Source organism: Nuphar pumila, chromosome 11, assembly GCF_984573655.1.
Source record: "Nuphar pumila chromosome 11, dmNupPumi1.hap1.1, whole genome shotgun sequence".
Taxonomy (NCBI): Eukaryota; Viridiplantae; Streptophyta; class Magnoliopsida; order Nymphaeales; family Nymphaeaceae; genus Nuphar; species Nuphar pumila.
Window position 1 is genome coordinate 116,119,611 of NC_143259.1, and position 22,328 is coordinate 116,141,938.

At 39.2% G+C, this 22,328-nt stretch overlaps 2 protein-coding genes across 2 annotated transcripts; both read right to left on the minus strand.

Moving 5' to 3' along the window:
• Window positions 1-1,758: 1,758 nt before the first annotated feature.
• Window positions 1,759-3,193, minus strand: LOC149823003 (uncharacterized). Its single transcript, XM_089981372.1, has 2 exons — window positions 2,846-3,193; window positions 1,759-2,035 (listed from the first exon to the last, which is right to left on the minus strand). Exons 1-2 carry the CDS (start codon window positions 3,179-3,181, stop codon window positions 1,949-1,951), a joined length of 423 nt encoding a protein of 140 aa, XP_089837498.1. The 5' UTR covers window positions 3,182-3,193; the 3' UTR covers window positions 1,759-1,948.
• Window positions 3,194-17,683: 14,490 nt separating this feature from the next.
• LOC149823004 (transcription factor bHLH112-like) lies at window positions 17,684-20,851 on the minus strand. The gene is made up of 7 exons (XM_089980480.1): window positions 20,580-20,851; window positions 19,173-19,764; window positions 18,965-19,081; window positions 18,808-18,873; window positions 18,588-18,653; window positions 18,445-18,498; window positions 17,684-18,191 (listed from the first exon to the last, which is right to left on the minus strand). The coding sequence occupies exons 1-7, from the start codon at window positions 20,822-20,824 to the stop codon at window positions 18,039-18,041; spliced, it is 1,293 nt and encodes a 430-aa protein (XP_089836606.1). The 5' UTR covers window positions 20,825-20,851; the 3' UTR covers window positions 17,684-18,038.
• Between the last annotated feature and the right edge of the window lie 1,477 nt (window positions 20,852-22,328).

Consider the following 22,328-nt stretch of genomic DNA (forward strand, 5'->3'; position numbering starts at 1 on the left):
TCCTGATATTGGCTTTTGGTTTGCTGAAAACTGCTAAACAGAGACCTAGTTTTATTACAATCAGAAGGGAACGAATCATACCTTTTCGTTGAAGCGGAAGCGGAAAACCGGATCGTTGATGCACATTTTTGCTCAACGGATGTGTGCCCTCACTTGGAGAGAACGACGAATCTGCAGTCCAAGTGCCTCACGATGTTTAATCACTGTGAAGACGCCTTACTGTCTTCTTTTCTTTCTTTTTTTTTTGTGCACGCACTTTGCACACCCTCTTATTTCTTTTCAGCAACTACACAGTCCCTCTCACTCTGTGTGTATTCCTCTCTCTGTCTCTCACGCTATTGAGAGGGTTCTGAGAAGATGGGGAGGTGGGCGGTTTCCAAACCACCCCCTCCTCAAATGGTGGGCCGAGTCCGGATCTCGCCCATCATGGGCGGACCCGGTACCCAACCCAACATTCTCCCACTCGCACATGATGGGAAGAGATCTTAGAAGAAAGAATACTAAACTTGTTCAGATGGTAAATAACATCGGGTATTCATACTAGCAAATGGACCGTGTGACCCGTGAGCTTAGGGAGTGGAGGCATATTATGTACCGGTTAGTGTAACATAATAGCCTAAACCTGCAAACAATAATATAACACAAGGTATACCTGCATAAGCCAGATAAAAAGTTCATTGTGTCCTAGATCAAATACATTTTTCACATTCTAGCATACTGAATCTCTCAGCACATATCATAGTGCTAAGCTATGCTAGACAAGGCCTTCCATTATGTCACATGTTTTATCATAAACCCAAACATCCCCAAGTTGTGGAAAAATAAGCTAGCTTTTAATATGTGCATAATCTGAAAATGTCAAATGATCTTCCTTTCCAACTCTTATTCTTTGAATCAAGATAAGTTGCTTTCCCAGACATGTTCTTTTAGACCGAATCATACATGGCCTTAAGCAACATGCTAAAGTAGCAACACTCATCTTTCTCCTTAAAATAAGGTCAAAAGTCAATAAGGACACCAATATATATATATATATATATATATATATATATATATATATATATATATATATATATATATATATATATATATATATCAAGGACTCACACAATGAAGAAGCAGGGATCATTCTTCATTTTCTTTTGTGGTCAACTTGAAGTTACGATGCGACATACGTGGTATGACTCACGTATTACGGCAAGACTTTCTCACTCCAGTGAGTGTATGCATACACCATTGATTCTCTGTCGTACAGATCTATACTAGTTCAGTTCCTCCCCAAGAAACTAACTTGAGTCCTTCAGGATGCGCATTCTCATGCAATGTCTATCCAAGTCCTCAGATCTAGTCAACCAGGTTATCCTTGACATTTAGATAGCAAGCACTACAACAGAGCAGTAGATTAGCGACGACCACCTTCCGTCGCTAATCCGTCGCTAATCCGTCGCTAACCATGTTAGCGACGGATTAGCGACAACGCGGCGACAGTATGCTTACGTCGCGAATATTTCGACGCTAACTGGCGACGGAATAATTCCGTCGCCAAGTCCGTCGCTAATTGCGACGGAATAACGAGCGCTATATTCCGTCGCCAATCCGCCGGTACTAAACGGCGACCACGGCGTGGCGACGGATTTAATTCCGTCGCTAAGCCGTCGCTAGATTAATATGAATAGCGACGGAATCATCCGTCGCTAATCCGTCGCAAACACGAAAAAAAATCAAAAAAAAATTATTTAAAAATTAATTACGGAGAACTGTACAATTTATATTTCCTGTACAATTTATATTTCCTGTAAATAAAAAACAAACCACACAAAAAAATTCATATAACAAGTATCTATAATAATTAATCGTTCCACCTTAAAACTAAGAAGTTTAATTATTTACAATTCAACAATTACAATTAGGAAAAATAAAAAAAATAGAACTTCTTCAACACAGTCCTCTAATCATCGCCAAGATTTTGTGCGTCTTCTTGTTCATTGTCTTTATCTGTCCCTTCAGCTCCACTACCCTGATTATCGCTAGCAGCCTACACAAGAAAAGAACAGTCAGTATTGATAAACAAAATATAATGAAATAAATTACACACTATATGTGATTCTATCATGTGCTCATGTGTGATCTAAGGCAATAAAAAAACTCTATATGTGATTCTATCATGCTCATATGTGTACTAAGGCAGTCAAAAAATTGAATATGTGATTATAGCATGTTCATATGTGTTCTAAGGCATATAAAAAAACTCTATATGTGATTCTACCATGCTCAGATGTGCTTTAAGGCAGGCAAAAAACTATATATGTGATTCGATCATGCTCGTATGTGTGCTAAGGCAGTAAAAAAATTGAATATGTGAATATAGCATGCTCATATGTGCTCTAAGGCAGGCAAAGCCAAAAATTTTATATGTGATTCTATCATAAATGATATATAACATGTTCATATGTGTTCTAAGGCAGTTAAAAAACTCTATATGTTATTATAGCATGTTCATATGTGTGCTAAGGCAGTCAAAAAACAGAATATGTGATTATAATATGCTCATATGTGTTCTTAGGCAGTAAAAAAACTGAATCATGCTTATGTGTTCTAATGCAATAAAAAAAACTTTATATGTGATTCTATCATGCTCATATGTGCTCTAAGACAGACAAAAAGTTAAATATATATATATGTGATTCTATCATGCTCATATGTGTGCTAAGGCAGTAAAAAAATTGAATATGTGATTATAGCATGTTCATATGTGTTCTAAGGCATCTAGAAAAACTCTATATGTGATTCTACCATGCTCAGATGTGCTTTAAGATAGTCAAAAAAACTATATATGTGATTATACCTGAGAGGGACCTGGAATCGAAGATCCCCTATCCTGAACAGCGGCCTTGATCTCATTTCGGAGAAAGGGGGCGACGGTGTATTGGAAGTAGTTATTCAGTGATTCATTAATGATCTCGCGTACATCATCACCGGAAAGAATAGTCGGCTGCTTGGAGTTTATGTCGGCGCAAGAAGTTGGTGAGCCGTAACTGGAAGAACCAATAACTGGTGAAGTGTTCATATTACTCCCAAACCCGAACACGCGACCTTTTTTGGGTTCACCTGCTGCAGTCACCCATGCTGTAGGATCAAATGATGGATGCTGAGTAGCATCTTCACCATATCGCTCTACCATTTGTTGCTCATATGCCTCCTACAAAATAATGTTTAAAGTATTCATTAATAATTAATGATAACATTATGATGACTTGCATATATATTGCAATGATTATTAATAGAATTAATACATACCGTTGTCGTTCTCGCCTTCTCTGATACGAAGACTCCCGTGGTCTTCCGTTTATGTGTTTCTACAAACACATCCTTATATGGTACACTGCCTCCTTTTTCTGCTTCCTGCGAAGTTAAATGACAAAAGATTTAGTACACAAATTTGCAACTATACTTATAAAATTAATATTATATATTGATGAGTTACCATTTTCTTTAGGTGGCTCCCAAATGTCTTAGATCCACCTGTGTGTAGATGGGCTTCGGGCATCTTCGATCGATTTTGTGAAGCCTTCGCAGAGTGATTTTTAAATGCATCTCCCGCCCACATATCGCACATTTCATCCCAGTAATCTCTCCTGATAGTAATAGGACCATGGCCCTTCCACAGTAATGGATCATCTACTACGCCAGATGCTTTTTTTGCTGCAGTCTTCATAGTGTGCAGCATGTCTGCAAATCGATTGGCAGCCACCTTCTGCCACACCTTCCTTGCATCATTTTCTTCCACCGTAGTTGCAAAGCGATTCGAAGCCTACAAATATTTTCAGAAAGTTAGTAGACATTGCTTAAATAAATTAAATATGAAACACATTAACTATGAGGAACAACTGTATACCATGAATGAGGACCACAATCTGTCTAATACCTCCTTTGGGTACTCTTTCCATTGAGCAACTGGTCCTGGTAGATGTTGAAGAAGTGAATTCCTAATCTCCCGTACTACTTCTTGTGGCTCAAACCTCGTGCTGCACATAAATTGTTACACAGTAAATATCAATATAAAATATTTAAAAGATATGCAATAATTGAAAACAAAATACTTACGGTCGATTATCGATATACACTATTCGAATGAGTCTTCTTGTGCCAGCCTGTGAAGACCCTGTTTCCTGTGTTGGCTGTTGACTTGTGCGATCAACTGGTGTAGGTGGGTCGTGTACAGGCGCAACATCATCTGTAAAAAAATACACACCAAGTTCTCAGAATGTGCATTTGAACTAATCAAGCATCTAATTAGTTATATGATATACCTATCACAGGAGCCCGTGAAGATGAAGGTTGAGCCTGGCTACTACTGGATGAGCGACCACTATAACCTCCACGAACCATATTCTAACAAATAACATATGTCATACAATACATTCAAATAATTCACATCAAGTATTACAATGCATTCAAGTCATTCACATCAAGCATTGCAATGCATTCAAATAATTCAAATCATTGACATCAAGTATTGCACTAATTCAAATCATTCGTTAATTGCATAAATTATAATACATTCAGATAAATTACAATGCATTCGAATCATTCGTATCAAGTATTACAATACATTGAAATAAAATTTTTAATCATTCACACCAAGTATTGCAATACAACTCACATCAAGTATTACAATGCAATATACTATGTCAAACAATAACAAGAATTTTGATGCATGCATTGATAACTTAATATTTTCATGTGCAAACTATTAATGACATGATACAATCATTTGAAGCATGCTTTTATTATAAAATTTCACATGGAAGTCAAAATCAAATTGAAAGTAACTACATGCAAGCATGGATACAATTACATCAAACATTGCAATACATCATAATCATTCATATCAAATAAATGGCAAACATGTACCTGCAGCAAACACACTTCAATATCTCACTAACTACTACCATGCTTAGCATGGACTCCGTACTCCAAAAATAAGAACACTTCCATATTTCTACATTAAAATCATGCTCAGCATGATCTCCGAACTCCAACAAAGCAGTCCTAGATATCAACAACTAAGTGAGTGTGTGAACAATAAAGTGCTGCATTCAATAAATTAAATAACATGTGATACGTTTGCATCACTTACTCACCACGGGTATTTACCCGATTTGCATTGTTTTTGTCATTTACTTACCACAGGTGGCCGAGCACGAGTTGGTTCCGTTGAAAAATCTGCACAAAAACAAAACAAATTAAGTAACAAACTAACTAATCATGAAACAAGATGAAACACTAACTAAAAAAATTAAAACAAATTAAAACAACTCTAACTAATTGAAAGAAGAGAAAAGAAAAATAGTATATATGTTAAGCCAAATCTAACTAGAAGATGCTAATTTAACAAACCAGCTATAACATGTTGAACCAGTCGACTAACATAAAGTCATAGACAATTTCTAATCTGAACTACTTAGCAAAGGAATAGTAAATCAATCAATTAGTTTACTAGAAAAGATGTGAACTCCGTTTAACCACCACTATCATAAAGAATTCAAATAGCCCTAATCTAACTAACTGATTGTGAGAACATTAAATACCAATCTATCTAAGAAAAATATAATAATAAAAGACCAATAGATTGAAATACTCTAACTAACCAGATTTCAAGAAAACAAATTGAAGTAAAACTAACTACCAGTAGACATTAACAAACTAACAAATTGAACAACATGGACAACTTGTATATATACATTACAAAAAAAATTTCAACTTAAAATCCATATGGACAACATATATGCAAACTACACTTAAAACCATATGGACATCTTATATACACATATTACAATTTTTTTTTCAAGCTAATCACATGGACAACATAGGGATCACATAATAACTTTTTTTTTTTTAAAAAGAGATCACATGGGCAGCATAGGTATCCATAACAAAAATTCTTTTCAAAACAGATCACATAGGCAACGTAGGTATCTCATAACAAATTTTTTTTCTAAAAACAAACACATAGGCAACATAGTATTCCTACTAAAGATTTTTTTTTCAAACTGATTTACATAGGCAGCATATGCATTAAAAAACAGATTTTTTTGAAACCAATTCACATAGACAGCATAATATATCTCATAACAGATTGTTTTTTTCAAAAGCAATACACATCGGCAACATGTTATTCCTACTACAGATTTTATTTTTCAAACGATTCATATAGGCAGCATAGGCATTCAAAAACAGAATTTTTTTTTTTGACAAGTCACTTAGGCAGCATAACGCAGGGGGTCGACCCCCCCTGCCGGAAAGCACGGCAGGGGGTTAAACCCCCTGCCTTTCCGGCAGGGAAGGGGGTTAAACCCCCTGCCGGAAAGGCAGTTCCGGCATGGGGGGTTGACCCCCTGCCGTGCCTTTACGGCAGAGGGGTCGACCCCCCATGCGTTTCCGGCAGGGGGTCGACCCCCCATGCGTTTCCGGCAGGGGGTCGACCCCCCATGCGTTTCCGGCAGGGGGTCGACCCCCCATGCCTTTCCGACAGAGGGTCGACCCCCCTTGCCGGAAACGCAGGGGGTCGACCCCCCCTGCCGGAAAGCACGGCAGGGGGTTAAACCCCCTCCGTTTTCGGCAGGGAAGGGGCGTACCCCCTGCGTTTAGAAGAAGAAGAAGAAGAAGAAGAAGAAGAAGAAGAAGAAGAAGAAGAATATTACCTGCGCTTCGCCGGACGGTGGCGGGAGGTTGACGGGGAGCGGCAGCTGGCGAGCGGTGGACGGGGAGCGGCGGCTGGCGAGCGGCGGTGGCCGGACGGTGGCGAGAGCCGACGGGCGGCGGGAGGGAGCAATACAGCGAAACAGGGAAAAGAGAAAGAGGGATGGGATTAGGGATTTACGCGACATTTAGCGACGGCTTAGCGACGGAAAAATTCCGTCGCGAAGCCGTCGCGAAACCCAAATACCAAAAAAGCGACGGAATATATTCTGTCGCTACTCCGTCGCTAATTAGCGACGGATTAGCGACGACAGAGTTCCCTCTCTAAATCCGTCGCTAAAATGGTGTTCTTGTAATCAAAAGTAGCGACAAAAACATGCTGTCGCTAATCCGTCGCTAAGTAGCGACAGATTAGCGATAAAAGTCGTTTCCTCGCTAATCCGTCGCAAATTAGCGACAGATTCTATCTCTAGCTAATCTGTCGCTAAGTAGCGACGGGAAAAATCCGTCGCTAATTTCCGTCGCTAATTAACAATTTTCTTGTAGTGAAGGTCGGTCTCTCCATATAGTTAAATATACACGAGACCTCATCCTAACCTAGTTAGGGCGATGTATCACATATACGTATATATGGCGAATATCATAACTCATTGTACTCTCACTCTTCTGAGTTATTATCATATGATATCCCCAAAATCCGACATGCTTATTAATTCAGCAACCCTTGATTTTGTTACATCTCATCTCAGCCCGCCCACAAGCAGCGTCTGAGGCGATAAATCCGTGTGAGAAGATTTATCTCAAACCTGGTAGCATACTTATATAGATGTGCAACATGTTATACAATGATCATAGAAAGAAATAAGAATAACATTAGCATATCAAATCTTACAAATACTCATAGATTTTACATGTTTAACATAAGAATCCCTATTGATTGGCTTAGTAAAGGGATCTGTCACCATATCTTAGGTATTAACATACGCCAAGGCAACCTTGCCTTTAGATACAATATCGTGCATATACTTGCATCTCGTATTAATATATTTGGTTCTATTATGAAACTTGGGATCCTTAGCAAACACAATTGTCGCTTGATTATCATAGAATAAAGTCACTGGCAGATTTGCTTTAGAAGAGAGTCCCAAATGTTTGATGAATCTTCTTAACCAAACACATTTCTGCACTGCGAACGAGCCTGCAACAAATTCAGCTTTCATTGTGGATAAGACTACACACGTCTGCTTCTTGCTACACCAAGATATAGCACCATTGTTCATCAAGAACACATAGTCAGACGTAGACTTATGCTCATTTGGGTCTCCGCCCCAATCTACGTCAGTATAACCTACCACACACATGTTACCACTATGGTAACAAAGAACTGAATCTAATGTACCTTTAAGATATCTCATAATCCTCTTGACAGTCTTCCAATGGGCTTGTCCTGGATTAGCTTGATATCTACTCACCAACCCTACTGCATAATATATGTCAGGTCGGGTGCACATCATAAGGTACATAAGGCTGCCTACTGCACTGGAGTAAGGGACTTTGGACATAGCTTCTATTTCTTTAGATTCCTTTGGACATATCTTAAGACTTAAATCATTCTCTTTTACAACAGGAGTATCTATGGGTTTACAATCTTGCATATGAAATCATTATAGGACCTTCTTTATATATGACTCTTGTGAAAGACAAAGAAGTGTTCTTGAATGATCTTTTTTAATCTCTATGCCCAACATAAAGCATGCTTCACCCATATCTTTCATTTCAAAATGAATAGACAATCATTCTTTAATGGTTTTTAGAAACTCCAAATGATTACTAGCCAATAAAATATCATCCACATATAAAGTTAGAATCACAAATTTTGGACCTTGATGCTTAAGATAAACACAGTGGTCCTCATCAATCATAGCAAAGTCATTGCTCATGATGGTCTCATGAAACCTTAAATACCACTGTCTAGATGACTGCTTTAATCCATAAATGGATCATTTAAGCTTGCACACTTTGCGCTCAAAGCCAGCAGTAACAAACCCCTCGGGTTGTTCCATATATATTTCTTTATCCAGTTTTCTATTAAGGAATGCAGTCTTAATGTCCATCTGATGTAATTCTAAATCCATATGTGACACTATGGCTAACAAAAGGCGAATAGAGGTCAATTTGACCACAGGTGAGAATGTTTCATCATAGTCTATCCCTGCCATCTGTGTGTATCCTTTAGCAACCAAACGAGCTTTATATCGCTCGATAGATCCATCGACATTCCTTTTAATATTAAGAACCCATTTGCTCCCAATAGGTTTTCTTCCTTTTGGAAGATTAACAAGATCCCAGACCTTGTTGGATGCCATGGATTTCATTTCCTCTTCCATTGCATTGTGTCATTCATCCCTTTTAGAACAATATAGAGCATCTCTAACACTCTTAGGTATCTCATCATCTTGGGGCAAAACCACAAAGGCTTCCCCTTCGATTTGGAATCTCGGACGAGGAATTCTCTTTCTCAAACTCTTTCGAGTTGCCAAATCTTCTTCAAAGTCGATATCCATTTAAGTGTTACTCCCACTATCCAATAGTGGTATAGACACATCATCTTGTGTCTCTAAAACATGATAATCAATTTTTTTAGATTGATCTTCATCATCCAATTCATAGAACTGAAAGTGATGCTCTATCTCTCCTCTTTTAGGAAAGTCACTTTCAATAAATGTGGCATCTCTAGAATCTATTTCAGAAACACTCGCATCAGTATTCTCTCCTAAGAACATATATCCTTTTGAATGTTCACAATATCTTATAAAGATACACTTCTTTCTCCTAGGACCCAATTTTTCATATTGATGAAAAAGATTATGAACATATGCAGCAGACCCCTAGGGTTTAAGATAAGCCAAATTTGGCTTTCTGCCTTTCCACAATTTATAGGGAGTTGAAGAAATAGATTTAGATGGTACACAATTTAATACATGAGCGGCAATCAACAAGCAATCACCCCAAAAGGAAATAGGTAAATTTGTCTGCGCCATCATGGACTTGACCATCTCTAAGAGGGTCTTATTCCTCCTTTCTGCAACACCATTTTGTTGCAGAGTTCGAGGAGTAGTTAATTGTCTATCTATCCCTTTATCATCACACAATTTTTTGAATTATTCAGATAGATATTCGCGTCCATGATTTGTTCTCAAAGCCTTGATCCTACGATCAAGTTGATTCTCCACCATGTTCATAAAGAATCTAAAGCAATCCAATGTTTCATATTTATGTGAAATTAAATACACATGGCTAAATCGTGTATAATCGTCAATAAAAGTGATGAAATAAGAAGCTCGATGCCTCATTACCACATTCATTGGCCAATATATATATCTGAATGAATTAATTAAAGATGATAGGCTGCTCTAATTGCCTTTCCAAAAGGCAATCGAGTTGCTTTCTCAGCAAGACAATGCTCACATATAGGCATTTCAATCTTTGCAAGGGATCCCAAAAGACCCTCTCGTGCAAGTTTACCCATTCTCTTTTGCCCTATATATCCAAGTCGAGCATGCCATACAGATACATCCACATCCATATTATTAGCAGTTGAAACAAGTGAAAAGCATTCATCATTAACATTCAAACTTATAAGTTATGTGTTCAACACATAGAAACCATTCATCAAGAAACCAGAAGCAACTAAAGTTTATCCACAAATGATGTCAACATTGACATCCCCAAACACAAGTTTATAGTTTAACATAGATAAAGCAGAAACTGAAATCAAATTTTGTCGAATCTCTAGAACATGCAGAACATCATATAATAATAAAGATCGTCCTCCTTGCAAATGCAATTTGCAAGTCTCGATCCCTTTGACTTCTGCTCTAGTGTTGTTCCTCAAGAACAACCACTTCGAACCAGATGGCATCTTCCTATATTCGACGAAATTTATGTGGTCTTTGGTCACATGGTCAGTGGCTCCTGAGTCTACAATCCACATAGGATTAGATTCAATAATTAGTGCACAACTACAAATATTTGCATGTAAAACAGGAGTTTTAAGAGAATGTACCTTCTCCTGCTCATGACATTCACGAGCATAGTGACCCAAATTGCCACACTTAAAGCATTTTGTATTTGCCTTATTTTTCTTGCTTTCACGCTTCCTAAAGCACTCATAAGGATTCTTTTCTTGCTCTTTGTCTTGTCCCTTCTTGTTACCTTTCTTAAACCTCTTTGGTCCATAAAATTTCTTCTTAAAAGATTTTGGCCTTTTAGAGTTTTCTGCCACATATGCCCTCATGCTAGATGATTGAGTGGCTTCAAGGCGATCATTTTCCAGCTCTACATGACGGGCGATATCATTGAAAGTCTTAATACTTTCGTTATGAGTCATATTTATTTTCATATGCTCTCAACTATGTGGCAGAGACCGAATCACAACCTGGACCTATTGTTCATCTGTAAGGGTATGCTCTGCACTATTGAGCTCTCTAATCATGTTTGTCATCTCCCTGAGATACTGGCGCATAGTGTGCTAAGGAGACTTTCTTTATGAATCGAACTTGGTGGTCAGCCTCCTTAGTTTTATGGCTGATGTTCCCCAAAACTTATCTTTAAGGGTCATTCACATTTGTTGAGCAGTCTTATAATGCTCAAATTGGCACATTATGTCATCCTACATAGAACATAGCATGGTGACACGTGCATCAGTATTCATGCACTTTCATTTCTCATAGGTCTTCATGTCCCTACGAGATTGTGCCCCATTACCAATTTCAGGTCGATCCATAGTATGGTTGAGAGCCTCCAAGGCCTCAACCTTCTTTAGTGTAAACTGAATCTTTCTATGCCATATATCGTAGTTATCATCATTCAGTTTTTCAATTGGTGCCAAGTCCATTATTGATTTACTTGGTGCAGCCATGTCCTTATAAAAATAAGAGTAAAGCAATGTGCAAAAATGTTATTCAAGCATGTTATGATATAATCATTAGCACATCTATATGCAGTCATAATCACACGATTAGATAATATATAATTTTTTATAGGATGTGAAATCAAAAGATCACTACGTTCACAATCATCTCCAACTTTCCCTAAGATGATTATATTTACCTAAACTGTATTATGACTGTTTGAATCAGATATTAACTCATGGAATAAATACTTCCAAAGTACTTAAAAATCCATCGTATAATCAATATGATTATATCATATTCATTCACATATATGAATAAAATATATATTAAAAAAGATTCATGAATCCCCGGCTCATCCGTGGCTTAAACAAAAATTATGACTCCAACCACTAGCCAATATGCCTTGACCCACATGGACCCTGGCCCTGCCAGGGTTCAGCCAAAAAAAATTTCCATCCCGTGCCGCAGTTCTAGGAACTCAGCCTGTGCCCTATGCCGCAAGGCCGGTCAGGCCGGGCTAGGCCTGCGGCCTATGCCGCAAGGCAGGGAGCATAAAAGCCTATGGCCTAAGCCACAAGGTTGGGTCAAGCCGGGTCAGGTCGGATGACTAAGCCTGCGGCCTATGCCTCAAGGCTGGAAGCATAAGAGCCTGTGGCCTATGCCGCAGGGTCGGGTCAGACCGAATTGAGCCTGCGGCCTATGCCGCATGCTGGGAGCAAAAAAAATGTATGGTCAGTGCCGCTGTAGGACCTGAGAAGGTCTGCGGCCTGTGCCGCAGGGTCTGGCCCATGGTCGGGCCTGCTCCGCAACATGGCTTGCTGCAGACCGCCTGGCTGAAGGCCAAACCAACGTCCTAGCCACAGGGTCAGTGGCAAAAACAAGTCCGCCGACTAGGCCAGCGGTCTGGCTACAGCAGGGCCGGCAAACAAAAAAAAATGGATCTGGCCCGGACATTAGAGCCGGACGATCCCATGCCCACACAGTCAAAAAAAAATCGTATGATGCCCTGCTGCAAGCGTCCACCATGAACGCATGTAGTCCCGGCCTTTTCGTTGAACAAAGGGGATATTTCCGCAAGCAAAAACAACATCAAAAAAAAATTATGCTTTGATACCAATGAAGGGAATGAATCATACATTTTCGTTGAAGCGGAAGCGGAAAATCGGATCGTTGATGCATGTTTTTGCTCAATGGATGTGTGCCCTCACTTGGAGAGAACGACGAATCCACAGTCCAAGTGTCTCACAATGTTTAATCACTGTGAAGACGCCTTACCGTCTTCTTTTCTTTCTTTCTTTTTCTGTGCACACCCTCTTATTTCTTTTCAGCAACTACACAGTCCCTCTCACTCTGTGTGTATTCATCTCTATGTCTCTCATGCTATTGAGAGGATTCTGAGAAGATGGGGTGATGGGCAGTTTCCAAACCGCCCCCTCCTCAAATGGTGGGCCGGGTCCGGATCTCGCCCATCATGGGCGGACCCGGTACCCAACCCAACACAATCTATTAACTAAGGTTAAATCTTAAGACTGACCCTATCCTAAATCCTAAACCTATCCTATCATGTCTTCGATGATATGTCATTCTGGCATGTACTCGGTCTGAGATTTGGATGTTCCTGATCGTGCCCGGATAGAGAGCATGATCCCCCTCTTTCCTCTTTCCTCTTTCCTTTCCACCGTTCAAAACAGGCCGGTCATTCATTGTTTCAGGGTTGGGTCGGATAGGACCAGACCAAATTGGCTGGCTCTGTGGAATCTGAACGAAACAAATTCAATTGAATCTAATCATAGCTTTGGGTTTCAGTGCCGCGGCCGGTGAGCAAATATCTCCTAAATCTCATCTTCATTGGGGGAAGCTTTGGGTTTAAGTATCGTACCACAGCTAGACTAAAAAGGAGGGGACAACGAACCTTCTGTCAAGAGGCCAAGGTAGCTTGCTTACCCTCCACCACTAGTTAGAAGAAAGTGTAGCTTGGTTAGTGAATGACGCTTCAAACTACCGATGGATCGAATACAGGAAAAAGCAAAAGGAGAAAATAGATACACACCACGAAGAACAAAGATTTTATGTGGTTTGACAAGAATAGCTTAAGTCCATGATTGCTCTGAGCCTTCTTTTTTACTGATTGAGATACAATATAATAGTCAAATTGCCCCTTTTAAATAGGAGTCTACAAGTTTTACAAGAAATCTACTACGGTTGTTGAATATAACAAAGAATGTAGGATAAAATTACAAAATTACATTCCAAAAAAATCGCTTCAAAGCAAACGCTCTCGAACCCCCACCTTACGAGCAGAGGTGACGCAACCTCGTACAACCCCCACCAACTTACCGTGAAGTTGGATCCACAAAAATTAAAAATTTATATCAAACTCCACACTCTTCCAACATCACTTTGGTCTCTCTACTTGTTTTTAGAAGACTCTCTTCAAAAGTCTGCTGGTTAACTTTTTTTTTTACTTTTTTTAATATAGCCCTCGAGGGATCCGTACACCTGATTAAGGGAGTTGCCTTAAGTCTCAAGATAAAAGCCATGACGGGTTTGATATGTAAGGTTACATTAGTTTTTTTTTTTTAAAGGCAAGCTGGGGTTAGGCAGACCCTACCCTACAAGTTATACAACTATACTATTGGGTTTTGAGCCTGTAATTTCCCAACACAAGGTGACGTGAGCTAGCTGCTGCTACCAGACAAGCGGATCCCTCGTTGTTAGGTGTGTGCATGTGTCGTGCAAGGCCAAACCAGCGGTTTGCTGGGTGGGTAAGGGGGGTGGCTTTGTGATTTTATTCCATTAATCTTGGTGATGGTAGCATGATAGGACTTTCCAAAGCAACAGATCTCCCCACCAGGTGTTGTTTTCCCATGTAAATCATAAAAGAATAACCGCTTTTAAATGTGTTCTTATTACATAAACCTACTCGTAACATTATCCTTACGAATAATTATATAAGTGCTGAACAGGTAAATATCACCGATGTTCCCTGTCAAAATATCTGTTGAAGGACCTGCAACTTTATGAACTGATATGCACTTTGATAACTTTATGAGGATTAATTTGATGATGATGGCAGCGGTGGTAGTGTTGCTGGTGGCCATGCTGCTGGTATAGGTGCATCAACACCTCCATGATGATGATGCTAATAATAATGATGATGATGATAGCATGGCCACCAGCAATTTTCTGCCATCAATTGATTGGAAAATGGTTCCACGCCCATCATTTTTTGGAGAGTGGATCCTGTCAACCGCAGAATGAGATTAGCAATCTCACCCAGCGTTTACAACCACAAACCCCAGCCTTCTATGGGTCCCACTTATAATGAGCTACAGTAATAAGGGGTGGGGTTTGTGGGTGTAAAAGCTGCTAATCTCACCCAGCGTTTCACAGGATCCACTCTCTATTTTTTTTGACCCGTTGCTGGCCGGATCAAATAGAGGTTGAAGGGTTGGGGAGAGGGCAGTGGCCCTCACACATCCAATGATAAATTTGGTTTTGTGTGTTGAAAATCTGCATATTTTCACAAACCAGGTTCTTGAACCTGTTTTGCAACCTAATGTTTTGGCAACCAAATGGAGATTAAACTTGGTTTTGGCTTCTAAACTGGGTTTCTCTCAAAAACAACTCATTTTGGTTGTCATCCAAACAAGGCCCATGAGGTTAATGGCTTTGTGATGTTAATAAGAATGGTGGAGTCGGGATCAGGTGTAATTACATTATACTAAATAGGTGTAGTGCTGCATCTCACTGCACAATGTGTGTTGTTAGCTCTCACGTACCCGACCCGTATCATACTCTATATGGTCAGGGTTTGGTGATAAATAAGAAGGTTCGATTAGAATCTGGGTTGGACCCAAAAGGTCTGATTAATATATGGATCTAGGTATGGTTTGTGAAATTTCATACCAGACTCGGGCTCAACCCAAGTTTCAACTAAGAGCCGTAAATTTTCATTGTAAAAAAAGATAAAAAATATTATTTTATCGGGTATGGTCCAGGTCTGATTCATGGAATCCTTATAAGAACCGGGTATGGTTTCTCTTATGGTGAGTAAAATTAGACCAAGTTCGGACTCGGTACCATCCTCTCAAATTAGGTCTGGGTTTGGTTTTACCTGGATCCGAATCAAACCCGACCAGTTGACACCCATGGTGTCATCCACTTTGATAACACTTGTTGGTCCAACAATCCAAATAAGACAGGTGTTGCATGGCCAGTTGGGGGCATCACATATTTTTATGGCCACACCGTTGAGCTATTTTTTTTTTTTTTTGGGATAATCAAGCTGGGGTATCGCAGACCCTTGCCAGTGCACTTAGGGATATCGATGGATCAGATTTTATCTGACACCTGACCTAGTCCAATTTCCTTTAGCTACATTTGGCAAGGCAAACCCATATCTGATTATAACTAGATGCGGATATGATTTTATTTTTTAGCTGCGCAATCCAATGAATAACCAACTTTGACGGATATCAGAATCCATTTATATGTAAAAGGGTGGATTTGGTATGAGCTTTTCACTGTTTGAATCTAAATACGAATTCGAATCCATTTAGCCAACATCTGATTATTCGGATATGGTATTGACCACATTACACCATGAACCGTTTACTTCCCTAAGTAGACCCTCGAGCTATGCTACCACCACTTCTTTACTAATTTAACAGGTAATGTACCCTTAAACGCATACCCAGGTGTTTGATTGCAATATCCTCTGCAACCCCATAACACAGAGGCGGCATTATGTAGAATGAACAATATAATAATGAGTAACTATAATGTGCTTAACAAAGTTAAAAAAAATGTTCAACATGATACCTCTCTCTCATCCATACTGCTATATCTATCATTTTCAATCGTGCAATGTAGACAGAACATCTTCATTCCTCTAAGAAGAACAGTTACAGTCATATTGTGTATAACCAATCATCGATTATATTTAATTTTCACTGGGCATCTGGATTGGGAATCATGCATCTCACTTGGGATTTGTAAAAGTGGGCCCACACACTTCTATCAGGTGAGATGAGCCATGTTTTTTTTTTCTCTAAAAAAATCAGTGATTTGGACATGAAAATAAAAATAGATTAGATGATCTGCCAAATCACCGATCACAGGTGATCTGACATCATTACCGTCCATGTTTCTACCGCTTTCCGTAGCCTCCGTCCACTGTGCGAGCCATAGGGCCCACAGAAAAGGTGCGCATGACAACATCATCAGCGGCTCATGTTGGTGGCCATTGATCACCCGGATGGACAGGTGATATGAAATTCAAATCACAATCACCACATGTATTCTCATTGTGCACCATGCATATCTGGAATGTCGGTTGATGCTTCTTCTCAGGTTGCACATGTGCATGTATAATATCCAATCTCATGGTTAAATTCTACTTCCTTCTGAGTGCATGCCTAGAAAGTTTACAACCATCATAAAAAAAGAGAAAAAATAAAAAGAAAAGGTACCTCTCTCACTCTCTCTATAAAAAGATCAGGTGAATATATCGAACAGATGTGATTCATTGCTTTTAAGTATAGCATCGATCATAATATTCCAACTGATTAGCCTCCGATTACTCTAATGCTACTTTATCTTTCTATAGTAGAGAGCGGTTCAGGGTTTTGCTTATAGGTTCTCTGAGAGAGAGAGAGAGAGAGAGAGAGAGAGAGAGAGACGCTTTTGATTTTGGCTTTGTCTTGCAATGACATTCCATTGATGTGATGCAAAGATTTAACGTTGCATATGAAAGGTCTCTCTCTCTCTCAGAATAATGAGTACCCCAGAAAAGAGCAGACAGTGGGGCACCCTGTGACTTCCACTACCACATGAAAAATATATAAATTAACAAAAGTAAGATCCCCTCACAAAATCAGCCCTACGCTCCCCAATTCCCGAATTCAATCATTCCTTTATATATATATATATAAAGTAGGTGGTTGCTTGTTTTATATGTTATTTATCAAAGACATATCCCCCCTTTTCTTCCCGCACTTCTCCGATAAATGTAGCTGAATCTAAAAAAAAATCAGATGTAAAATTAACTTACACTTTTATGATCACCATTTCCCATGCAAGTTATTTTTAATCAGAATTATTACAACACTAAAATTGTCTTCAACGGCCCTCAAATCCTGGCCGTCCATCATAATATCTCCTGTAGATGTCCCAGCATGGACTGTCCCTGAACTGTCACCTCTCCTTTTTCTGCTTTTTGCATCCAAAGGCCACAGTCACCCTTCTGATTTCATCTTTTTCTCCCTCCTTTTTTTCCTTTTCTCTTTCTTCCTCTCTCTCCCTTCCTTTTTCCTTTTCTTTTTTTATTTAGTTGTATTCTTCCCACAACTTGCTTTAGGTTGAAATCCCAAATTATAGAGAATTAGTTCCTCTAATTCTTCTTGGTTTTGCTTCGCTTTATCTGTAATTCCCTCCACAATTTGGCGTCCAGAAATCTGCTGCACTAGTCTCGCTACTCACAGGGAATGTACTAGAGATGGGAACGAGGCATAATCCCCTACTCCTTAGATCTTGTTTGGGCCCTTCATGATCTTTTGATTTATCTGAGTTCTGCAGTTAACAAAAAATCATTAACATTCATCTGAAAAAGATAAAATAACATTATTACTATTATTATCATAACCAAATAATAATAATAATAACAATTTTATTAATGTTAATATTAATGTGCATGAAAACTTGGAAGCAATATTACGAGGCATGCATGTAAGTGAAACAATTACTACAGCACATTGCACCATAGTTGAAGAAAAAATAAAGTAGAAAACTTGAAAAAGGTGTTGAAGATTATTTTTTAAACTACCTGGGGATGTTGATGCATCTGAACTCCACTTTTCATATATGGATTGCTCAACGCCTGTAAAAAAGGGGACAAAAAAACATTAAAGTTATGGTTTTTTTCTTTTATTGTGAATGCAAATATACGGTGTGAAAATTTCTACTTACATTAACTTGATCATGGAGGAATTTGATGTACTGAATTGCTTCATGAAGGACAGATGCCGTATCAGTCTGAAAAAAAGAAAAGGTTGGGCATTCAGGAAAGCAGAACACTTTTTGCATATTCATGAACAAGGAGAAAAGAAAACCAAAGAAGAAAAAGGAAGAGAGAAACAACCAAGATCATTTCAATCATATTCTTAGAGAAAGATGGGAAGCAAATCACCTTTCCGAAAGGCGAAACTAGCTGCTGCAGAGCAGTAACTCTGTCGCTTAATTTTTCTTTTCGAACCTGTGAAGATAAAGATTGCTATGATTTTAATAGACACGTACAAAACAAGTTTGATTTTCTTCTATGGTGAAGGCATTACTGCTTTAATTACCTTGAAAGTTGACAATGGTGATGGTGTTTCTATCCTAGGCCTTTTGAATGATGATTCAGTACTTCCACCCTTCTTCACATCCGATGAGATCGCATAGCGAATTTCTTTACAATTTCTCTGAAAGATCAAAGAAAAAGAAACTTAACTCTTAACCAACAATTGAATGAAAAAAATTTGATGTCATTCTATATGTTTCTTTTATTGTTACCTTGAGGGTGATATCATGGATACTGGGTTTCTCTTGAAATGATGAAGCAAGAAATTGTGGAGTTGAGGAAGCATATAACGTTGGCCGAACATCGACCTCCGTCGACACGTTCCAGAATGGAGCACTGTTTGAGAATTGCAATTGCGGTTGCTGTTTAGGGGGTGATGAGGAAGATGATGTTGATTTGAGAAATTGTGGGAACTTAGGCAAAGAAAAAGAAGAGAATTCATCAGAAAATAATGACTGTGAATTCAACCGGTAGTTCATAGATGGCGTGTTCAACAGCTGAGTTTCTTGATCAAGCAATCCTTGCAACATAATTGAAGGATATCCACAACTGCTCAAGTTATTCGCCGGAATACTCCGGTCCGCAACGGAACAGTCTCCAGAATTCAGGCGCTGTTCCAGTCCAAACAAGCTGTGTTGATGCATTTGCTTCAGTGAAATGATGTTTGAATCTGTTCCACAGGCCCAATCCTTCTGGAAGTGGCCGGAATTGAACAATGGGTCTCGCCCGAAAGTTGGCTGACAATTCAGGTCTTCCTCTTGAAGCATGGCCTGTAAGCTGCCTTCTTCTCTTCCTCCGCCACGTCTACACAGGAGTCCGTATTATTAGTGACAGCATCCAATTAACACAATTCAAAGTGCAAAATAGCAGATTCTTGAGCATTTTGACAAATTAACAATCACACTACAGATATGTGATTTATGATGCCACGAATACAAGATTTTCGGCTTTACAGTGCATTATCTGATCACTTATGCCTGATCAATCAAGCATAATTTATGCAGCACATGATGAATGATTTGTTTACTGTTTTCTCGAAATCCCTTCTAAAAAAAGCATCTCGTTTTGTTTTAACCAACCTAGGTCCTCTAGAGCCAAAAAGTTTTCAAACTCCATCACCCATCTGAAATCTAAAAAATATATCCCATGATATTCACAAAAACACTTGATACACATGATCAAATGCCACCATCTCTGGCACTCGAATAAAAGATTTCTTCATGAAAAACCAAAAACGACTGAAAAAAAAATCAGTTTCTCCTATACCAAAGATTTGGGTACATGGCCAACTAAAACATGTACCATACTAATTTTCAGTATTTACTAATCAATTTCTAGGAATAATTTTCATCCACACACCAAGTTTGAAAATTTTATATATCATAAAAGATCAAATTATGCAGTCTTTGCATAGCAAATCTGACGTACTTTTTTCTATTGATTTTCCTTGACCAGCATAACACTTGCACCCACCATGCATGTTTGGACAAATATATATATATATATATATATATATATATATATATATATATATATATATATATATATATAATAGGAAAACCCAAGAAAAAAATCAATAAACAGCTCACAACCATGGCTCTGATGCTGTGAATACTCACATCAAAGCATGGCTCCATTCTGCTGCTGGCGGCGTCAAGAGGCCGAAGTAGGACAGCTGCAAAGACGAATCCATGAGCACGCTGCTCGAATCCGGCTTATGCACCTCCTGAAACACAACCGAGCCACCGCTGGAGATCGAGGCGGAGTGGTTGTCGACAGACTCCTCCCCAGACCTCGCCTTCATCTGTGCAATTTCCGACGACCAGCCGAAGCTTCCAATCTCATTCATGGCTGCTGTGGCCATGCACAGAGATGCCGACGAGCCGCCGAACCCACCGCCACTCCTCGCCCACCAATTTCCGCTACAGACTCCGCTCTGCAGATCATCAGCCATGACCACACTACCTCCAATTCTCCTTCTCCTCCACCACTTTCTTCTTTTATTTCTCTTTCTTTCGGTTGATTGGTTTGTCCGAAACTCACGGTCTAACTAAAGAATAAGCGACGCGTGGTCCTATATATACAATGGGGACCCCAATCGTACGGCGCCGAAGCAACCGGCCCTCTTCATAAACCTCAACCGATCTTCAAATCATCCTTGTTGCTCATCATCACTTTCATCATCGCTATTAAAATGAATTACAGGTAGCGGTTTAAAGTATCAAATATTTGCCAAAAAAAACTCTAACTTATATAATTTATTACTTGAGCCCCCCAAGAGCTCCCCTCATCTCTTAGGAGAGCTGATCAGGACCAAGGTGCCTCCGACGGTTAACGGAGAACAGAACCCATGGAAATGAGTGGTCCCCGCCCCCACAAAAGTTTGTGATGTCATTCATCTTTTGGATAAATGGCATCAATAGTTTAGAAATGGACGGCTGAAATTCGCCCAAAACCTGAAGCACTGAGATTGTGGAAGAAATCCAAATTAGAGTGGGCACAAATGTGTATGTATGTATGTTTGCATATATATGTTTAGAGAGTAGTGCTTGAACGTTAGGTAGTTGATAAACTTGATGGGGGTTTTGGCTTTTATTATTTTATTTTTAAATTTTGACCGTATAAATGTGAGAGAGAGAGTTTTGGTGAGTAAGGGAAGGCATATCATGATAGAGAGTCGAACTATAAATATCAACATTGCGAAAAGGGTCAACAAACATTGAACCCAACGACAACGCAAAACAAGCTCCAGATAGGGCGAGAGCACAGAAACAAAACTAAGAACAAAAACCAGACGAGATCAGCCTGATTCAGGGGGGTCCAGGTTGACAGAAAGCGCTAAAGATCGGAGATGCTAATGCGCAAAATATCGTACACATCTACCAAAATACAATTCACTAATTTATTGAAAACTATCAAAACATGCCAGAAAATAGCATTGTTGCGAGTCATCCAAACATCTCACCAGGACGAGAGAAGCCATGTTTCTTCAAATAATTCGTCAGTGCTTGCAACTGCAAACTGGCTGAGGACCCCACAAAATGTCTACAACGAATGACTCCTAGCCCACGCTAATGACAGACTTATTCCAAGTAACCTTAAAGAAGTTCTGAAAAACAAGGCACTCCCATAAAAGGTGAAACACAAATTCACTACAAGAAAATTGTTAATTAGCGACGGAAATTTGCGACGGATTTTTTCCGTCGCAAATTAGCGACAAATTAGCTAGAGAAAACTTTTTTGATGAATCTATCGCTAATTAGCGACGGATTAGCGATGAAAGTTGTTTCATCGTTAATCCGTCGCTAATTAGCGATAGATTAACGACAACAATTTTTTGTCGCTAATTCTCAATACAAGAAAACCAT

Excerpts from the sequence above, each read along its gene's own strand:
- LOC149823003 (XM_089981372.1), bottom strand. The coding sequence starts at position 3,181 with ATGGTAGAGCGATATGGTGAAGATGCTACTCAGCATCCATCATTTGAT. Across the intron at positions 2,036-2,845 it reads CGATTCCAGGTCCCTCTCAG|GCTGCTAGCGATAATCAGGG; the intron begins GTATAATCACAT and ends TTTCTTGTGTAG.
- LOC149823004 (XM_089980480.1), bottom strand. The coding sequence starts at position 20,824 with ATGGCCACAGCAGCCATGAATGAGATTGGAAGCTTCGGCTGGTCGTCG. Across the intron at positions 18,874-18,964 it reads CACCATTGTCAACTTTCAAG|GTTCGAAAAGAAAAATTAAG; the intron begins GTAATTAAAGCA and ends TTATCTTCACAG. Across the intron at positions 18,499-18,587 it reads TCCTCCATGATCAAGTTAAT|GCGTTGAGCAATCCATATAT; the intron begins GTAAGTAGAAAT and ends CCTTTTTTACAG.